The sequence below is a fragment of the Hyperolius riggenbachi genome, chromosome 9 (assembly GCF_040937935.1).
Source record: "Hyperolius riggenbachi isolate aHypRig1 chromosome 9, aHypRig1.pri, whole genome shotgun sequence".
Lineage (NCBI taxonomy): Eukaryota > Metazoa > Chordata > Amphibia > Anura > Hyperoliidae > Hyperolius > Hyperolius riggenbachi.
In genome coordinates, this window is record NC_090654.1 from 83,550,473 (window position 1) to 83,566,368 (window position 15,896).

The window sequence follows — 15,896 nt, forward strand, 5'->3', positions numbered from 1 at the left end:
ACGCCAAGGAGTATCTTTAATGCCGTGAACTGGAAATGGATGCCTTACCTGCCAGACACACGAACCAGCGAAACGCCAGCAGTTTCCATAACAACCTCATCCTCGCTTTGTGGGGTCGAACGTCTCTCCAGCCACTGGGATCTGCAGCAAGTTTACACGTTTATCTGTGGAGGAGAACACAAATTGAGAGGAAGTTTATAATTCTTTGTCTGCTGTGCCAAGATCATCGCCAGCCGACGTCCCCCCCCCCCCCCCTCCTCCCCACTGCTCAGCGATCAATGCTATCCTACCTCGTTCGCTGCGCACCGGCCTCCAATAAAGCAATCAGCAGCCATGTTAACAGTGACCTAGATCCGGCAGCGCACCTATTATGTTAATCCGGCGAAATACATGCACACACTGCGGCCTGGAAATATTAGAGACCCCTCCAGTATTGATGTTAGGTCAAGAGATCCTGCGATCAATGGTAATGTAATACTCTATCATTTGTTAAAATCTCTGCTGGGAATGCCAGAGATCTCTATCTCTGCAGCAACACACACACCACAGTGCCCAGCCAAATGCTGCTCTGGAAAACTCTGACAAGGTTATTACTTCAGATGACTGTTCCTTAAAGGGGAATTTTCTACAGGTTACAGATAGAGAGACCTGGGGGTTTAGGGCAAGGCAGCCGGAGCACGTAGCCTATCCATTCACTACAGATTAGTGACATCACTGGGCACGCAACCTAACTATTCACTAGAGACCAGTGACATCACTGAGAATGCAGCCTATCCATTCACTAGAGAGCAGGGACATCACTGAGAATGCAGCCTATCCATTTACTAGAGACCAGTGACATCACTACAAATGCAACCTAACTATTTGCTAGAGACCAGAGACATCACTAAGAATGCAACCTATATATTTACTGGAGACCAGTGATATCATTAAGAATGCAGCCTATCCATTTACTCGAGACCAGTGATATCATTAAGAATGCAGGCTATCCGTTTACTAGAGACCAGTGACATCACTGAGAATGCAGCCTATCCATTCACTAGACACCAGTGACATTACTGAGAATGCAGCCTATCCATTCACTAGACACCAGTGACATCACTGAGAATGCAGCCTATCCATTCACTAGACACCAGTGACATCACTGAGAATGCAGCCTATCCAAACAGTAGCCTACAAACAAGTGACATTGTGAGCATGATGCCTATACATTCAGTAGAGACCAAGGCACAATGTATGGTTGCCCACACAATTCTAGTCCTGAGCGGCATTTAAGAAGATTCTGCTTCTCTTAAATGATTCTCTGAGATGGTTTTATTCTAGACACAACCGTTTGGTACCCTATAGGGGTTCTGAGATTTAGTACTCTACATAGATTTGGCCTGCAGTTTAGATCTGTGCTGAGAACACATTAAAGGAATTCTTCTCAGTACAATCCGGGCTACAATGGGACTTGCACTAGACACAGGCACCAATAGTGTGAGCAAATCCCGCCAGACCCTTCTATAGGGTATAAAAACCATCAAAATGACACACGTGGCACACAAACATCTTATTAGAATAGGGATTTATTGTTTAAAGCCTAGTTCAGGTAAAGGTTTTTTTTATGTACAGTATATCATTTGGATTATACCATCATTTGCAGTGAGCAAAGTTTTGTGTATTGCCCATACTCCATATTTGCCTTATTCACTGTTAATTACCTTTCTGGAATTGCATTGCTGACTAGTGTCTGCGTTAATGTGAGAGATGCTGCTTGACTGGACTGAACAGCAGACTATGAACTGCCCATACCCTTCCCCATCCCATCATCACCCACAGGAGGGGAGTTGGGGAGGAGCTAGTGAGAGGCAACAGCCAGTGTTTTCCTGTGAACACTGCCTCCTTCTTGTGCTACACAGACAGGAGGTGGGAGGGCCTGCTGCAGAGTAGCTCTTTGTGCACAGATCTCTGGGTCATGTGACTGGCTTTTCCAAAGGGAATTTCTCTGGAACAGTTGTACCAATTATTGAGAAATTGTATGATAAAGAAAATAATAAAAAATAAATAAATTGTGTAATAAAGGCATAGTGCCTCATTTACTAAATGATTTAAAACATCCAGAAGGGTGAACTAAGATTTTTAATGATTTACCGTAATTATACATACATTCCGAGCACAGAACCCCACTTGGACTGTTATCAGTCTTCATCTATAAAGCACCACCATATAATACAACAATCTACGGTACATTAAAGTGACACTGAAGCCAAAAAACCCTTATGATATAATGAATTGGTTGTGTAATATGGATAATTAATAGAACATTAGTAGCAAGGAAAATAGTATCATATTTTTATTTTCAGGTAGTTTGTTTTTTAATAACATTGGTCATTCTCTAATAATTGCAGTTTCCCGACTAGTGATCCTTTGAACTTTTCTCTGTAGAAAAAAAACATAAATAAAGAAGAAACAATGAGAGACAGTTGAGATAAGAGCTTCAAAAGACAGTGCTGTTCACAACTTTATAAAGTCGCAGAGATCACAGTAGCCCTTTTGTTTAGATAACAACTGAGGTTTCTTAACTCTTCCTGTACTGAAAACAATATGAGACTCATATCTGTGCTAATAATGTTTTATTACTTAGCAGTATTACACATACAATTCATTATATCATAAGTTTATTTTCACTTCAGATTCCCTTTACATATTTGTAGTCATTCACAATACTGACAATTAAAAAAGGACGCACACATTGTAGGGAAGAACCCTACCCAAAGTAACTCTTAGCACAATTTTGGAACAAGGCAACACAATGAAAATTACAAACACACCTGGGATAAACTTCACCTGAAACAAACTTTTGTGATCACTGTGGGTGACAGTTTATCCCAATCAGTGTATAGGAGCGCTGATGGACTCCCTGATGAGCTGCTCATTCTCATTTGTGGGGTGGGTGGGTGGGGGGGCATTATAACATACCTCCCAACTTTTTGAGATGAGAAAAAGGGACACTTAAGCCACGCCCCTGCCACACCCCTGGTCATGCCCCACCATGCCCCTAGTCACACATACCATAAAGATTTCATAAGAAAAATATGTTGTTTTATAAGTCAAACCACACTGGTCCTTGCTATCCTGGTTCATTTTCCTTCATAGTAACATTTTAAAATGAGCAAAATATCAATTTAAAGGATGGGAATAAAGTTTAGAGTCAATCGAACACATTTTTAGTATAGAAATATATATATTTATATAGAAAGGGGGACAAAGTCCTGAAAGAGGGACAAATGAGGAGGAAAGAGGGACAGAGGGACAAGGCTCCCAAAAAGGGACTGTCCCTCCGAAAAAGGGACAGCTGGGAGCTATGATTATAGTTTACAGTGGGAATTAATACAGCATCATGTCAGAGGATCCAATGCAGCGAATCACTGGAGAGGAGACTGCTGAGGTCAGAGGTCGCTGACCTCAAGCCTGATTTTCACCTGAAGGAATCACAGACATTTATTTTGGGCAAGAAAAAATGTGCTGTGTCTATGTAGCTTGAGGGCCCTTTTCTACAACCAGCAATTTACATTCTGATTCTGGTCGCTACGGATTACAAAACACTAGGTGGTGTGAAATTATTAAAAACTGCAGCAACCATTTCCATTAGTGTGATCTGTTTGCGACGCATTTTTTTCCTGCCTGTTGCATTTTCAGCCTGTTGCATTTTCTGTGTGATTGAGCTCCCATACTTTGTATGAGTGTGCAGTAAATTCGCATAGCAATCGCACCACTATGTGATTTTCCTGCAATTCAGAAGCTGGAAATAATTTTGTGCTCATTTTTATTTTGGCACAAATCGCAAATGCAAAACGCACAGCAATCAGACCCTACACCCGATAGAGATTGGGAAGAAATCGCATTACAGTGCAACCATGATCACGTTTCTCAGTGGAAAGGGGCTTTTAAGGCGGCCACACATGATACAATAAAATTATCCGATTTTACTGTAATTCGATAAAAACTATGGGAATTTCCGAAAAATCAAATGCTTTTTTTTGAGTGAGATATCTGATCAGATTTCCCTGATACATTTTTATGAAAATTGAATGGTTTGTGGTAGATTGTTGATTTCTTAATAAATACACCCAAGCAATTTTTTTAAGGCTAGATTCACAGTGGGACGTTGCGTTTTGATGCCACGTTAAAGTCGCACCACAAGCTTACAACGCAACGCGCCCAAAAAGTGGCAACGCAGCGTTACCGTCGCATACAGCAGATACAGTAAAAAATACAGGCAATGAAAAGTATGCTTCCAAGTCATTACTGAGCATGTGCAAACAGTCCAACGCAGCTAATAATGTGTATAACGCACTGCATGCAGTACTTTTACTTAACGTGCAGCGTTAGACACCAACGCAACGTGTGCACTGTGAACAGGGCATTGATTTTTCATTGCAGTGAGTTATTTTGCGTTAAATGCTGTTTTAACGCGCGACTTTAACGTCCCACTGTGAACCTAGCCTAAGAGTTTTCAATAATTTCTTTTTATAATTGGGGAAAAAGTAACACGTGTGTGGTACATTGGTCAGATTTTGCAAATGTTACAATCTTTTAGAAAAAATCATTGTAATCCTTGAGGCTAAGTTCACAGTGTGACGTTAAAGTCGCGCGTTAAAACAACATGTAACGCAGAATAACTCACTGCAATGAAAAATCAATGCCCTGTTCACAGTGCACACGTTGCGTTGGTGTCTAACGCTGCACGTTAAGTAAAAGTGCTGCATGCAGTGCGTTATACACATTATTAGCTGCGTTGGACTGTTTGCACATGCTCAGTAATGACTTGGAAGCATACTTTTCATTGCCTGTATTTTTTACTGTATCTGCTGTATGCAACGGTAATGCTGCGTTGCCACTTTTTGGGCGCGTTGCGTTGTAAGCTTGTGGTGCGACTTTAACGTGGCATCAAAACGCAACGCCCCACTGTGAATCTAGCCTCAATTGAAAAGAAATGTACACATTTTTTATAACCTGAATGGTCAAAATTGTTGTTTTTCTCAATTAAAATCGATTGGAAAGGTTGAAAAAAATCAATTTTGTCAGAAATTGAATGGTGTTTAAGTGATACATTAGATAGAATGTATTTCTTCACTGTAACAAATGTAGTTGCTGATTAAAATAAATGATACATGTAAGGTAAATCTCCAAAGGTTGTTTGTGTTGTGCCTTAAAGGGACTCTGAAATCTCTCAAAATACTGTTTTTTCTTTTAAAAACCTCTTTAAAGTGACTCCGAGCTCATCAAAAAAATGAAAGTTGTACTCACCTGGGGCTTTCTCCAGCCCAGTGCTGGTCGGGAGGTCCCACGCCGGCGTCCTGGCTCCTCTCCTTCTCCCCGCTCCGGAATGGCTGACAGGCCGCAGCCCGGGCGACACTCAGCAGAGTGTCGGGCTGCTCCTTCCGCATAAGACGCGGATTACGTCACACGCCGGCCGCCTCGCGTCATCACGGCGGCCGGCGTGAAAGTACTGCGCATGCGCGTTTTAATCGCGCATGCGCAGTACTTTCACGCCGGCCGCCGTGATGACGCGAGGCGGCCGGCGTGTGACGTAATCCGCGTCATATGCGTAAGGAGCAGCGGGCTGCGGCCTGTCAGCCATTCCGGAGCGGGGAGAAGGAGAGGACGCCGGCGTGGGACCTCCCGACCAGCACTGGGCTGGAGAAAGCCCCTGGTGAGTACAACTTTTATTTTTTAGATGAGCTCGGAGTCCCTTTAACATCAATGCCGTAACTTAAACGCTGCAACCCCGCGGCTGAACATTGAATAAATCACCCCAAACTCCCGGGGCAAAAATCCACGACTTTGTTGGTTGTGGCTTTTGCTGCCCGGGGAGGCAGAGCTTTGGGCTGTTGCTCTGCCTCTACACGCGTCCATCTGCGCTGATCTTCGCCTCTCCCCCTCCCCTCTCAGTGAAAAAAGACAGAGAGGCGGGGGAGAGGCGGAGATCAGTGCAGATGGACGCGTGTAGAGGCAGAGCAACAGCCCAAAGCTCTGCCTCTTCACGGAAGCGCTCCCTGCAATGTGCCCCAGGGGGTTTGGGGTGATTTATTGACTGTTCAGTAGCGGGGATGCAGAGTTTCAGTTAGGGCATTGATATTAAAGAGGATTTTAATAGAAAAACAGGCATTTGGGGAGACTTCAGTTTCTCTTTAATACATAGCAGTGATGGCACAGTGACCGTACAACATTTATAAATGAAAATGTACATATTATTACATCTAATTTTATGTCTTGTATTCAATCGTTTTTTTCATTATTGTGTCAAAATTGAACATACGTGTGTGGTACATTGGTTACGAGAGTCTAATTTTTAATTTGAGCAAAATTGTCCAATAAAATTTTTTTTTCAAAAATTGTAATGTGTATGGCCACCATTAGACTTTGGAATGAGGTAGCTGGACACAAGTATTTATTTTTCAAATACATTTTGGCCAATTAGAAGAAATATAAAATGCATTTTCTTTTTTATATACTGTATATATATTATAAAGAACGCATTTACCTTAGCTGCCCCTCAGATTTTTTTCCTAATGGAAGTAGTCAGTGGAAATGTATTATCTACCGTCACAGTCTTAAATACGCACTTTCGGCCAGGGAAATTCTCCCAGGGATCCCAACTAAACCGCGGTCCGAGTGCCCTGAATATATTGCGCGCAGCCAGCTTTCCAAAACAATCACTTATGGCAATTATATTCATTTTCTGCGTCCTGATCCATAATATATGACATTTACATCAAGCTAAGAAAATGGGAATTGAAGAAGTCATAAGCTCTCTCTCTCTCTCTCTGCAGACAAGTAGCTGTGCTGCGTTTAATAATGCTGAGCATATAGCGGAGAGCAGACACTGACTGGATCATCAAACATCCAAATGATGAGGGGACGATGTGATATACGACAGACCCGGCCTGACCTGCCTCACTGTGCTAAATTATCTGCAGGATTAACAGAATTGCAGAGCTTGCTTTTATAGCTTTTTTCCATACTACATTTTAATAACATTTTAAAGTACAATACTTAAATGGAAAAAAAAAAAAAATTGCAGCCATGGCAACAGCACTCTGTTTACAATACAGACTACCCACAAAGGCCCCGCCACATATATGTAAAATTAGCTGCATGGAGCAAAAGCTCTTGGTATGCTGGCCATATTTGGGTTAATAATGAAAATAATTTGGAAAACAATCAACCACTGACCATTTAATAATGAATCAGGAAGACGTTCAGTAGAATCCCTTTATTGCAAACTCCAAAGGAACAGGGAAATTCGTTTCCTATATCAGAAGTTTATTATTCCAGGGTCGGTCATACATTGTATATTTATACAGACATATATGCTGGAACCTGAGGACTGAGTTTACTATATCCAGAGGTTTACTATAGCAGAGTTTACTATAACGAGATTCAACTGTAACTGATCCTACCAATTTATATACGTAAGGTGCATACACACCTTCAATCTTTAACCACCCTGGCGTTCTATTAAGATCGCCAGGGCGGCTGCGGGAGGTTTTTTTTTTAAATTAAAAAAAAACTATTTCATGCAGCCAACTGAAAGTTGGCTGCATGAAAGCCCACTAGAGGGCGCTCCGGAGGCGTTCTTCTGATCGCCTCCGGCAAGCAGAAGTAACAAGGAAGGCTGCAATGAGCAGCCTTCCTTGTTTGGCTTTCCTCGTCGCCATGGCGACGAGCGGAGTGACGTCATGGACGTCAGCCGACGTCCTGACGTCAGCCGCCTCCGATCCAGCTCTTAGCGCTGGCCGGAACTATTTGTTCCGGCTGCGCAGGGCTCGGGCGGCTTGGGGGACCCTCTTTCGCCGCTGCTCGCGGCGGATCGCCGCAGAGCGGCGGCGACCAGGCAGCACACGCGGCTGGCAAAGTGCCGGCTGCGTGTGCTGCTTTTTATTTCATCAAAATCGGCCCAGCAGGGCCTGAGCGGCACCCTCTGGCGGTAATGGACGAGCTGAGCTCGTCCATACCGCTAAGGTGGTTAATGGCCAATCACCTACTAATCTTACCATTTCCATGTAGTATGAAGGCCAACAGACTTTGGTTACTATGAACAGATTGTGTGGAAAAAATAGCCGATCATTGGCCAATCAAAATTGGATGTCTGTACCATGATTAAAGCCTAGTACACACTTTCAGTTATGATTGGCCCCGCTATGTCAGGCATGGAACACATGTCACAGTCCACTGCTGATAGCGGCTATCAACCATAGGGGAAAGGACACGCGCCATATACACTCTATTACAGTGTCTCCACAAAGAGCTGGGCGCAGGGTAAGGCGAATGATGGGAACTAAATGTAAATATCAAAAACAGAACTGACAGGCTTTTGACGAGAAGAGTTGATTGTCCAAATTATGGTGCTATTATTGAAGAAAAGTTACCTACAAATGTATTTGACTAGTTTGCTGTCATGCTTTAATCCTTACTTGCTAGCAAGCTGCTCCTGTGTGGACAGATCACAGACAAATCATTTCAGCCCCCAGACTGTGTCTCATGACTCTACAAGCAAGGGGAGGGGGAAAAGGCAGGAGGGGGAGAAACACTGTGTGTGGAATTCCTTGTCTTAGTAGCTAAGAGCTTGTATTTTACACACAGGAAGTTTTGAATCAGGATTATTATCCTAATTCAAAACTTCCTGTCTATAATAGAACATCTTTAGTTTAGTGGCTACTTCAAAAGAAAACCAGCAAGCTTTCAGCTTGTAAACCTTCTTCAGACTCTATTGTTGTTGACTGACAATGTTAGAACATACAATCAGAAGGAGGTAAAGAGATGTGTTTGCAAATATAAGCGTCATCCAGATGCATCTTATCCAGATCATACACTGAGCGTCATGTGCCTGAACCACCTTCTTCGCTGCTTTCCCATTTTCTCCAACATCAGCACACTTTCTTCTATGGAAAATCCACATTTGTGTATTGAACTGTTGCTGCATGAGGTTGTACTTTTATCTGCAGGAACCCTGCTGTCTTCCGCTGTCTGGTACGCTGGATTGTAGTCACTATGGCAGAGACACTAGATTGTGAGTTCCTTTGAGGGACAGTTAAGGATGTGAATTATGACAGAACATGAAGCGCTACAGAAAATGTTAGTGCTATATATAAACACCTGATAGCAATTACTTGGAGAGCAGCACTGCACCCAGCTGAACAGAGGCAACAGCAGCCCATTCACTCTCCCTGATCCTTCTCTGAGGAAACATTGATCGACCTTGCTGGATCTTCAGCAGTCAATCGGTGTTGTATTCCCCGTAGATAAGATGCTGCGGAAGCCCTTTCACGCCTCCCCTCTCCCTGCGCAGGAGATAACAGGACAACTCGGCCGAGATCAGCACAGCCAATCAATTGTGTCTGTACGCCATTCATCGCAGACGCAGGAAGATGTCAGTCAGACTGTGTGCTGCCCATCCATTATCGGACATGGATTCAGTCCACTCGGAAACACAAGTGATGCTAAAACGAACAGATAATACAAGCATAATGCTCCGTTTCCCTTATTCAGACGGAACTCGGGCACAGCTGGTGCACAAGGCAACTCCGCTAATCATTTAAGGATAACCTTTTGATGTGTTTACATCATCAGGGGTGCAGCTTGGCCCAGGCAAACCAAGCAGTCACTTGGAGCCTCACCCACAGCAGGGGGCTCCCATGCTGTCAGGGTCACCCTGTCTGTGACTTGTTTGGGCATTGCTGCCTTAAAGGGGCACTACAGCGAAAAAATTTAAAATTTAAAATGTGTGCAAACATAGACAAGTAAGAAGTACATTTTTTTTCAGAGTAAAATGAGCCATAAATTACTTTTCTCCCATGTTGCTGTCACTTACAGTAGGCAGTAGAAATCTGACATAAGTGACAGGTTTTGGACTAGTCCATCTCTTCATAGGGGATTCTCAGCAAGGCTTTTATTCTTTATAAAGATATTCCCTAAAAAGGATTTAAACAATGATGCTGGCCAGCTTCCCTGCTCCCTACACAGTTTTTTGGCAGTTGGACAGAGTGACTGCCATTCACTAAGTGCTTTTGAAAATAAATATATCCCTGAGAATCCCCTACAAAGAGATGGACTAGTCCAAAACCTGTCGCTTCTGTCAGATTTCTACAACCTACTGTAAGTGACAGCAACATAGTAGAAAAGTAATTTATGGCTCATTTTACTGTAGAAAAAAATTACTTATTTATATATGTTTGTACATATTTTAAATTTCACAGTTTTTCGCTGTAGTGCCCCTTTAACAACACTCACAGACACACCTCAGATCAATGGCAATGAGAAGAGAGGGGAGAATGGCACAGTGAACACGGAGTCCACTGCAGATGCGGAAGTGAGGTCATTGGTCACTTCCTGAATTTGAAGAGTGCCGCATGGTTACTGTGTGCTACTCTCCTCACTTCGGGTATTCACGGATCTGGAGGTCTGTGAGTGTTGGAGATGGGGAGACAGCAGAAAGCTACTGTATATACCACACATGACAACAATTGCCTACATCAGATACACCTTTGGGTACTTATACGGGGGTGGGGGGTCCTTTGGCTACCTATTGTTATGGGTGAATGGGCCTCTAACTGGGGGAAAGGGCCACAAATTATAGCAGCACCCCTGTACATCTTGTGGCTGTTTTATTTCAATGGGTAAAAATAAAAATACATTTATTTTAACTGAAGTTATATTCTTCTCTGTTTATAACACATTCCAGAGCAAATCTGTCATTTATGGAGTTCTCCTTCACATCTGAAGTGAGACAGTCTCTTGGGTTAGGAATGTACAGAGATTCGGTGGGCAGATACCATCAGTTGTGATCATTTTGACTGGCAGTCTGATTTCTGTACAGGCATCACCTGTCTTCTGCACCTATCAAAACATGGGCGACAAGCAATCAGCAAAGGGGGAAATGCTTCACCCAACTGCTCAGTCTCTAGATGCTAAAGCTTTGCACACATGTCAGGTGAAAATCATTGAAAACATACCTCTGATTGACCGATTTTCGCTTACGAAAATGGAAGTGAAACAGTTGAAAAAGACAACAATAAATGTTGTTTCTCAGTCATTTGACCAATCTGCGGATCTTTTGACCGACAATCAATCATAGTGCAGCTGTCTGAAAAGAAGGAGAAGTGCCGTTTCCACATACATGGACTTTTGCCACCCCAATCACTTTGGCGCAGGGTGCGATAGATGACCTTACTGCTGCTCCAATTCCGGGAAGCGTTAAACACTATTCCCCCTCCAAGTTGACTTGAGGGGGAAGTAAGGCTATGTACACACATCAGATGAAAATATTTGGAAAATGAAAGATCAAAGACCAATTTCACCATCTCCATGTAGCATGAGGGCAAACAGATTTTGAATACTAAAGCTGGGTACACACAAGATAAATCCTTGAAAAGTGAAAGATCAAATCTGCAGATTATCATTGTAAAAAAGTTAATGAAAGACCTCAAATGAGCCAGACAAAAGATCTTTATCTTTATCCGCCGGGATGGATCTGATATGCCGGTGACTGTCCGTTAAACAAGGTGTGTATGAGATCTCCAGATAACATAGACTATAAATGCATTTTGCAGGAACTGGTCTTTTGCATGTGTACAGCATCTTTAGAAAGATTAAGGTAGCCATACACTGGTCGATTTGCCATTAGATCGACCAACTGACAGATCCCTATCTGATCGAATCTGATCAGAGAGGGATCGTATGGCTCCCTTTACTGCAAACTGATTGTGAATCGATTTCAGCCTGAAACCGATCACAATCTGTTGAGCTGCTCCTGCCGCCCCCCCCCCCCCCGCATACATTACCTGAAGCTGGCTCCGGGTCCTCTTCTCCGCGCTGCACCGCATCCCAGCGTACACTATGTCACTCGGTGACCAGGAGGTTCAAATAGAGCGCCCTCTATTTGAACTTCCTGGTCATTGGAGTGACACAGGAAGTTAATGTACGCTGGGATGGAAGCAAGAGCGGTGCAGCGCGGAGAAGATGTCCGGGAGCCAGCGTCAGGTAATGTATACCTGTATCGGATCGGCCGCCGCTAGCGACGCGCTCCCTAACCGCGGGCGATCGACGGTAATTTAGCGCACGGTGCGATCGACGGACCGATCCGATTTCGGGAGGAAATCGGATCGGCGGGTGCATTTAGCGCGAACAAATCTGCTGTCGAAACGGCGGCAAATCGGGCCAGTGTATGGCCAGCTTTAGTCTTTCAAACGTATGTGACAGATAAATCCCTCAGTTTGCAAAGACTTTTATGTGATGGGTGTATAGACAATTTTATGTGATGGGGCCCAGGTGGTACTTGATGTGTTCACTATTAACTGTCTTTTGTTTTACCACCTTTCGACTTTGTCTCAGTGCCCCTGGACTATGCACAGTGTGCATTGCACGGGAATGTAAATCGCCCAGTCAACTCATATCCATAGGGTAGGGGCAGGAAGTATTGCTCAAGAGAGCTTAGATCTGAGGGCCCCATACAAGTTTTGCTATGGGGCCCATGACCTCTAGCTACGGCTCTGAATAAGACAATGTACAAGAGGCATTAATGTGAAAAAAAAAATCTCAGCTTTTATTTACATTTGAGCAAAAAGTGTCCAGTTCAAGATTATTCATACCCTCCTCAATAATCAATAGAAAAGCCTTTATTGGCTATTACAGCAATCAAGCTCTCCCCATAACTGCAGACCAGCTTTTTGTCATGCTGAAATGTCCACTGGTGCCCAAGGCCAAGTTTCTCTGCTGCTGTCCTTCCACTGTCCATAAACTACAATGATCAGAATGTTAGATCATTCTTAAAGCCCATATGAGATCTTAGTGAAAAGGGGTGAATTCATTAAGTACGGTGCCATTAAAATTTACGTAACAGAAATAAATCTTACCAGGTGATACCCAAACTACGTTATGTTTTAGCCAAGCAGGAATTTACAGGGTTCCTATCTGTATCATTATACAGTACTATTAATGAATTACATCTCCTTCAGTATTATGACTCAGGCTGTCCCAGAATTCTAAGGGTGGGGTGGAAGGGGTTAAAGCGGACCTGAGCTCAGAACTTCCTCTTTGCTCTGAAAGATAAGCAGCAGCATAATAACCTTTAAAGAAAAAAATATATATTTGCTACAGCTGGTACAAATCCTGCAATAAATCTGTAGTGTGTCTACTTCCTGCTTTCATGGAAACAGACATAGGATTAACATCCTGTGTTTACAAATTAGCTGCTCTGCTGAGGCAGCCAGCTGACACAACTGAGGTATCAAACTACAGTTGTGATTAGTCACAGAGGAGGGGGATTAGACAGGCTAAACTCTCTAAATACATACAGGGTGCATTTCTCTCTGTCTTCCTTCTGTCCTGTGGAAGAGTTCAGGTCCACTTTAATAAATTCTGTCAGCCCTCCATTATCAGAGTGAGGGCTTGTTCACATCTAGGGCGTTCTTGGCATTTTTTTGAAGCGCAGGCGATTTTCAAAATCGCCCTAAAACGCGTGTGCAATGATTCCCAATGAGAGAGTTCACAGCTGAGCGGTGCGTTTCCAATCCGCTGCCTGTACTATTTTTGAGGCAATTTTGTCTCAATGGAAGGTATAGGAAAAACGCTAAACGCTTTGTGCAGCGATTGCGTTTGCGTTTTTAAGAATAAAAACATTGTTTTTATTCTTTTTTTGGGTCAAAGAGTTCACTTCCTGACTTGTCTCAGGGAGTGAATAAAAAAATCGCTCTGTAAAAGCGAAAATTTTTTTTATTTTTTTTTGCACAAAATCGCAAAACGCTTGAACAGAGCCTGAAACCAAAGTGATTTCCTCCGCAAACATGCAATACATACGCATTGTTTTCTGAACTTTAGAATGCACAAAAGAGGTTATTGTTGTTCTTCCTGTCGGGGTTCCACTAGTCGTACCAAACATATTCCACATAGACTTGGGACACAGACAGGGAACACAGAGGACAGCGAAGGGTTAACATGAAACCGGCTGGCATTCCGGGGCAGTGGAAATCTCTCCGCGATGTTGCATGAATTCATCATACAGAAACACCGAGACGAGATTACATCAACACCTGCCCAGCCGTGTGCCGAGAGCTCCCGCCGCACAATATCCGTGTAACATTGCATCATTATTACCTCTGCAGCATCCCTGCAACAGCTCCGGATTATTGTCTCAAGCTGAGGCCAAACGTCATTCCAGCGCTACAGGGTGACCCTGCCAGGGGACAGCGCTCCAGGCTCGCAAGCCAAAAACACTTATGGAGCTCTGCTTCAGCAGACGCCAAGCAGAAATGGCAAACTCGCTAATATGTGAGGCTGAGAAAAAGCATGTCTACAAGTCAGAGGGAACAGAAGTGCATAAGCAGCAGACAGGGGAGTAACGACAGGGGAGCAGCTCCTCACCCCACTGGTTGGCCCAGGGCTGTAAGGGAGCCCCGACTACTACTTTACTCCCTCTGATAAAGGAGTCTAGTCTCCAGATCAGGTGTTTTATGGCTACACTTGTTATGGGAGTGAAGATTATAATGTCCACACTTGTATGACTCTTGTGAGATGGGCCCCCAGGCTGTGAGGGTCACAAGGGGTTGGCAAGGAAAAGCGTGTAAACACCAGGGTGCCCCATCAAAATTTTGCTGGGGGGATCCCATGATTTATAGTTTCGCCACTGGCAGCAGAAATCACAATAAAAATGTTTAACAACAATAAGTACAATAATTTCTTACTACATGAAAACCATTTTTGTTGCCCCTCTACCCAACCTATATTTATTTATGCTAGCCTCATGGCTGGATTTGCCGCAAGGCCACAAAGGCCATGGGCTAGGGCACCAGGAAGCAAGGGGCGGGCAGCGGCCTGGCACACTAAGGCAGATAAACTGCCAAACATGTAAACCGCAGCAGTCACAAACCCATCCCGTGGTTGCCTTGCTTCCACAGGGGCAAGCAGTGGAGCACTGGTCCTGCGCTCCCTGAATCCTGTGCTGTGTTCATTTTAAGGGCGGGGTTGGCGACAGTGGGCCTTGGGCGGTAAAATGTCCAAATCCGGTCCTCTTAAGCCTCAGCCCCTCATGCCCAGTCATCACTACCCTCTCTATACCCCTAGCTTTGAAATTGCACCTAATAAATGGGAGTGGTGGTGTCAGGACTGATTCACTAATTTCCATTTTCACCCTTGGTAGGTTGACATACATTGTTTAGCCACACCCACAACCTGTCTTAACCAGACTCACTTCTTCACAGTAAAGCTGCGTACATCCTAAAAAGGCATCTCACACATACCCTCCACTATCTATGCCTAAAACTAACCGCTCATATCTACGTCTAACACAACCCCCCATGCCTAACACAAAGCTATATAGCTGATGAGGGCCAAGCCCTGGATGCCCAGTTACTTACAGACCTCTGCCGCTATTTGTTCAGCCTTATAGTAGCCAGACTCCATGCACCGCCGCAGCTCTGTACGCCGCTATCTGGAGTTCAAGCTCTGTGCACCACCACTTGCTCCCATCCAACTATAGGTGGGGTTGGGCTTTATAGTTGCCAATACTCCTTGCCCAAATTGTACTATCAGCGCTGGGTGCCCATATTGCCTGCTGTGGTACAGTTACCCATTCATTAGTGACCAGGGATGCCATGGATCTTCTGGGATCCTGGTGAGGAGGGGATGGGAATGCTGGGGGGCATGGGTACATTGAAATACTTGAGTCTACATGATGATAGCTATGGGCGGGGGCATAATCATAGCGGACACACATCTGGTTGGGGTGAGAGAGAAGAGTCAGGGTGGGTTGATTTCTGACATCTATTTCCTCGTTCTGTAATAACCTTCAAGGCATCTCTAAAAAACATTATTCCCTTTTGCTCGAGTTTTCATTTAAAAAGTATAAGAAGAGG

General features: G+C 43.9%; 1 protein-coding gene across 8 annotated transcripts in view; it reads right to left on the reverse strand.

The window, feature by feature from the left end:
- LOC137532531 (contactin-4-like) overlaps positions 1-15,896 on the reverse strand; it is a 434,987-nt gene that overhangs the window by 197,709 nt on the left and 221,382 nt on the right. For 7 of the 8 annotated variants that reach the window (XM_068253129.1, XM_068253131.1, XM_068253134.1 and 4 more), the window contains exon 2: positions 49-164. In XM_068253129.1, coding sequence (XP_068109230.1) covers positions 49-100 — 52 coding nt within the window. In that variant the 5' untranslated portion in view covers positions 101-164. Of the gene's footprint in view, positions 1-48; positions 165-8,884; positions 9,059-15,896 lie in introns of those variants that run through there. The other variant, XM_068253133.1, reaches the window with a different exon arrangement.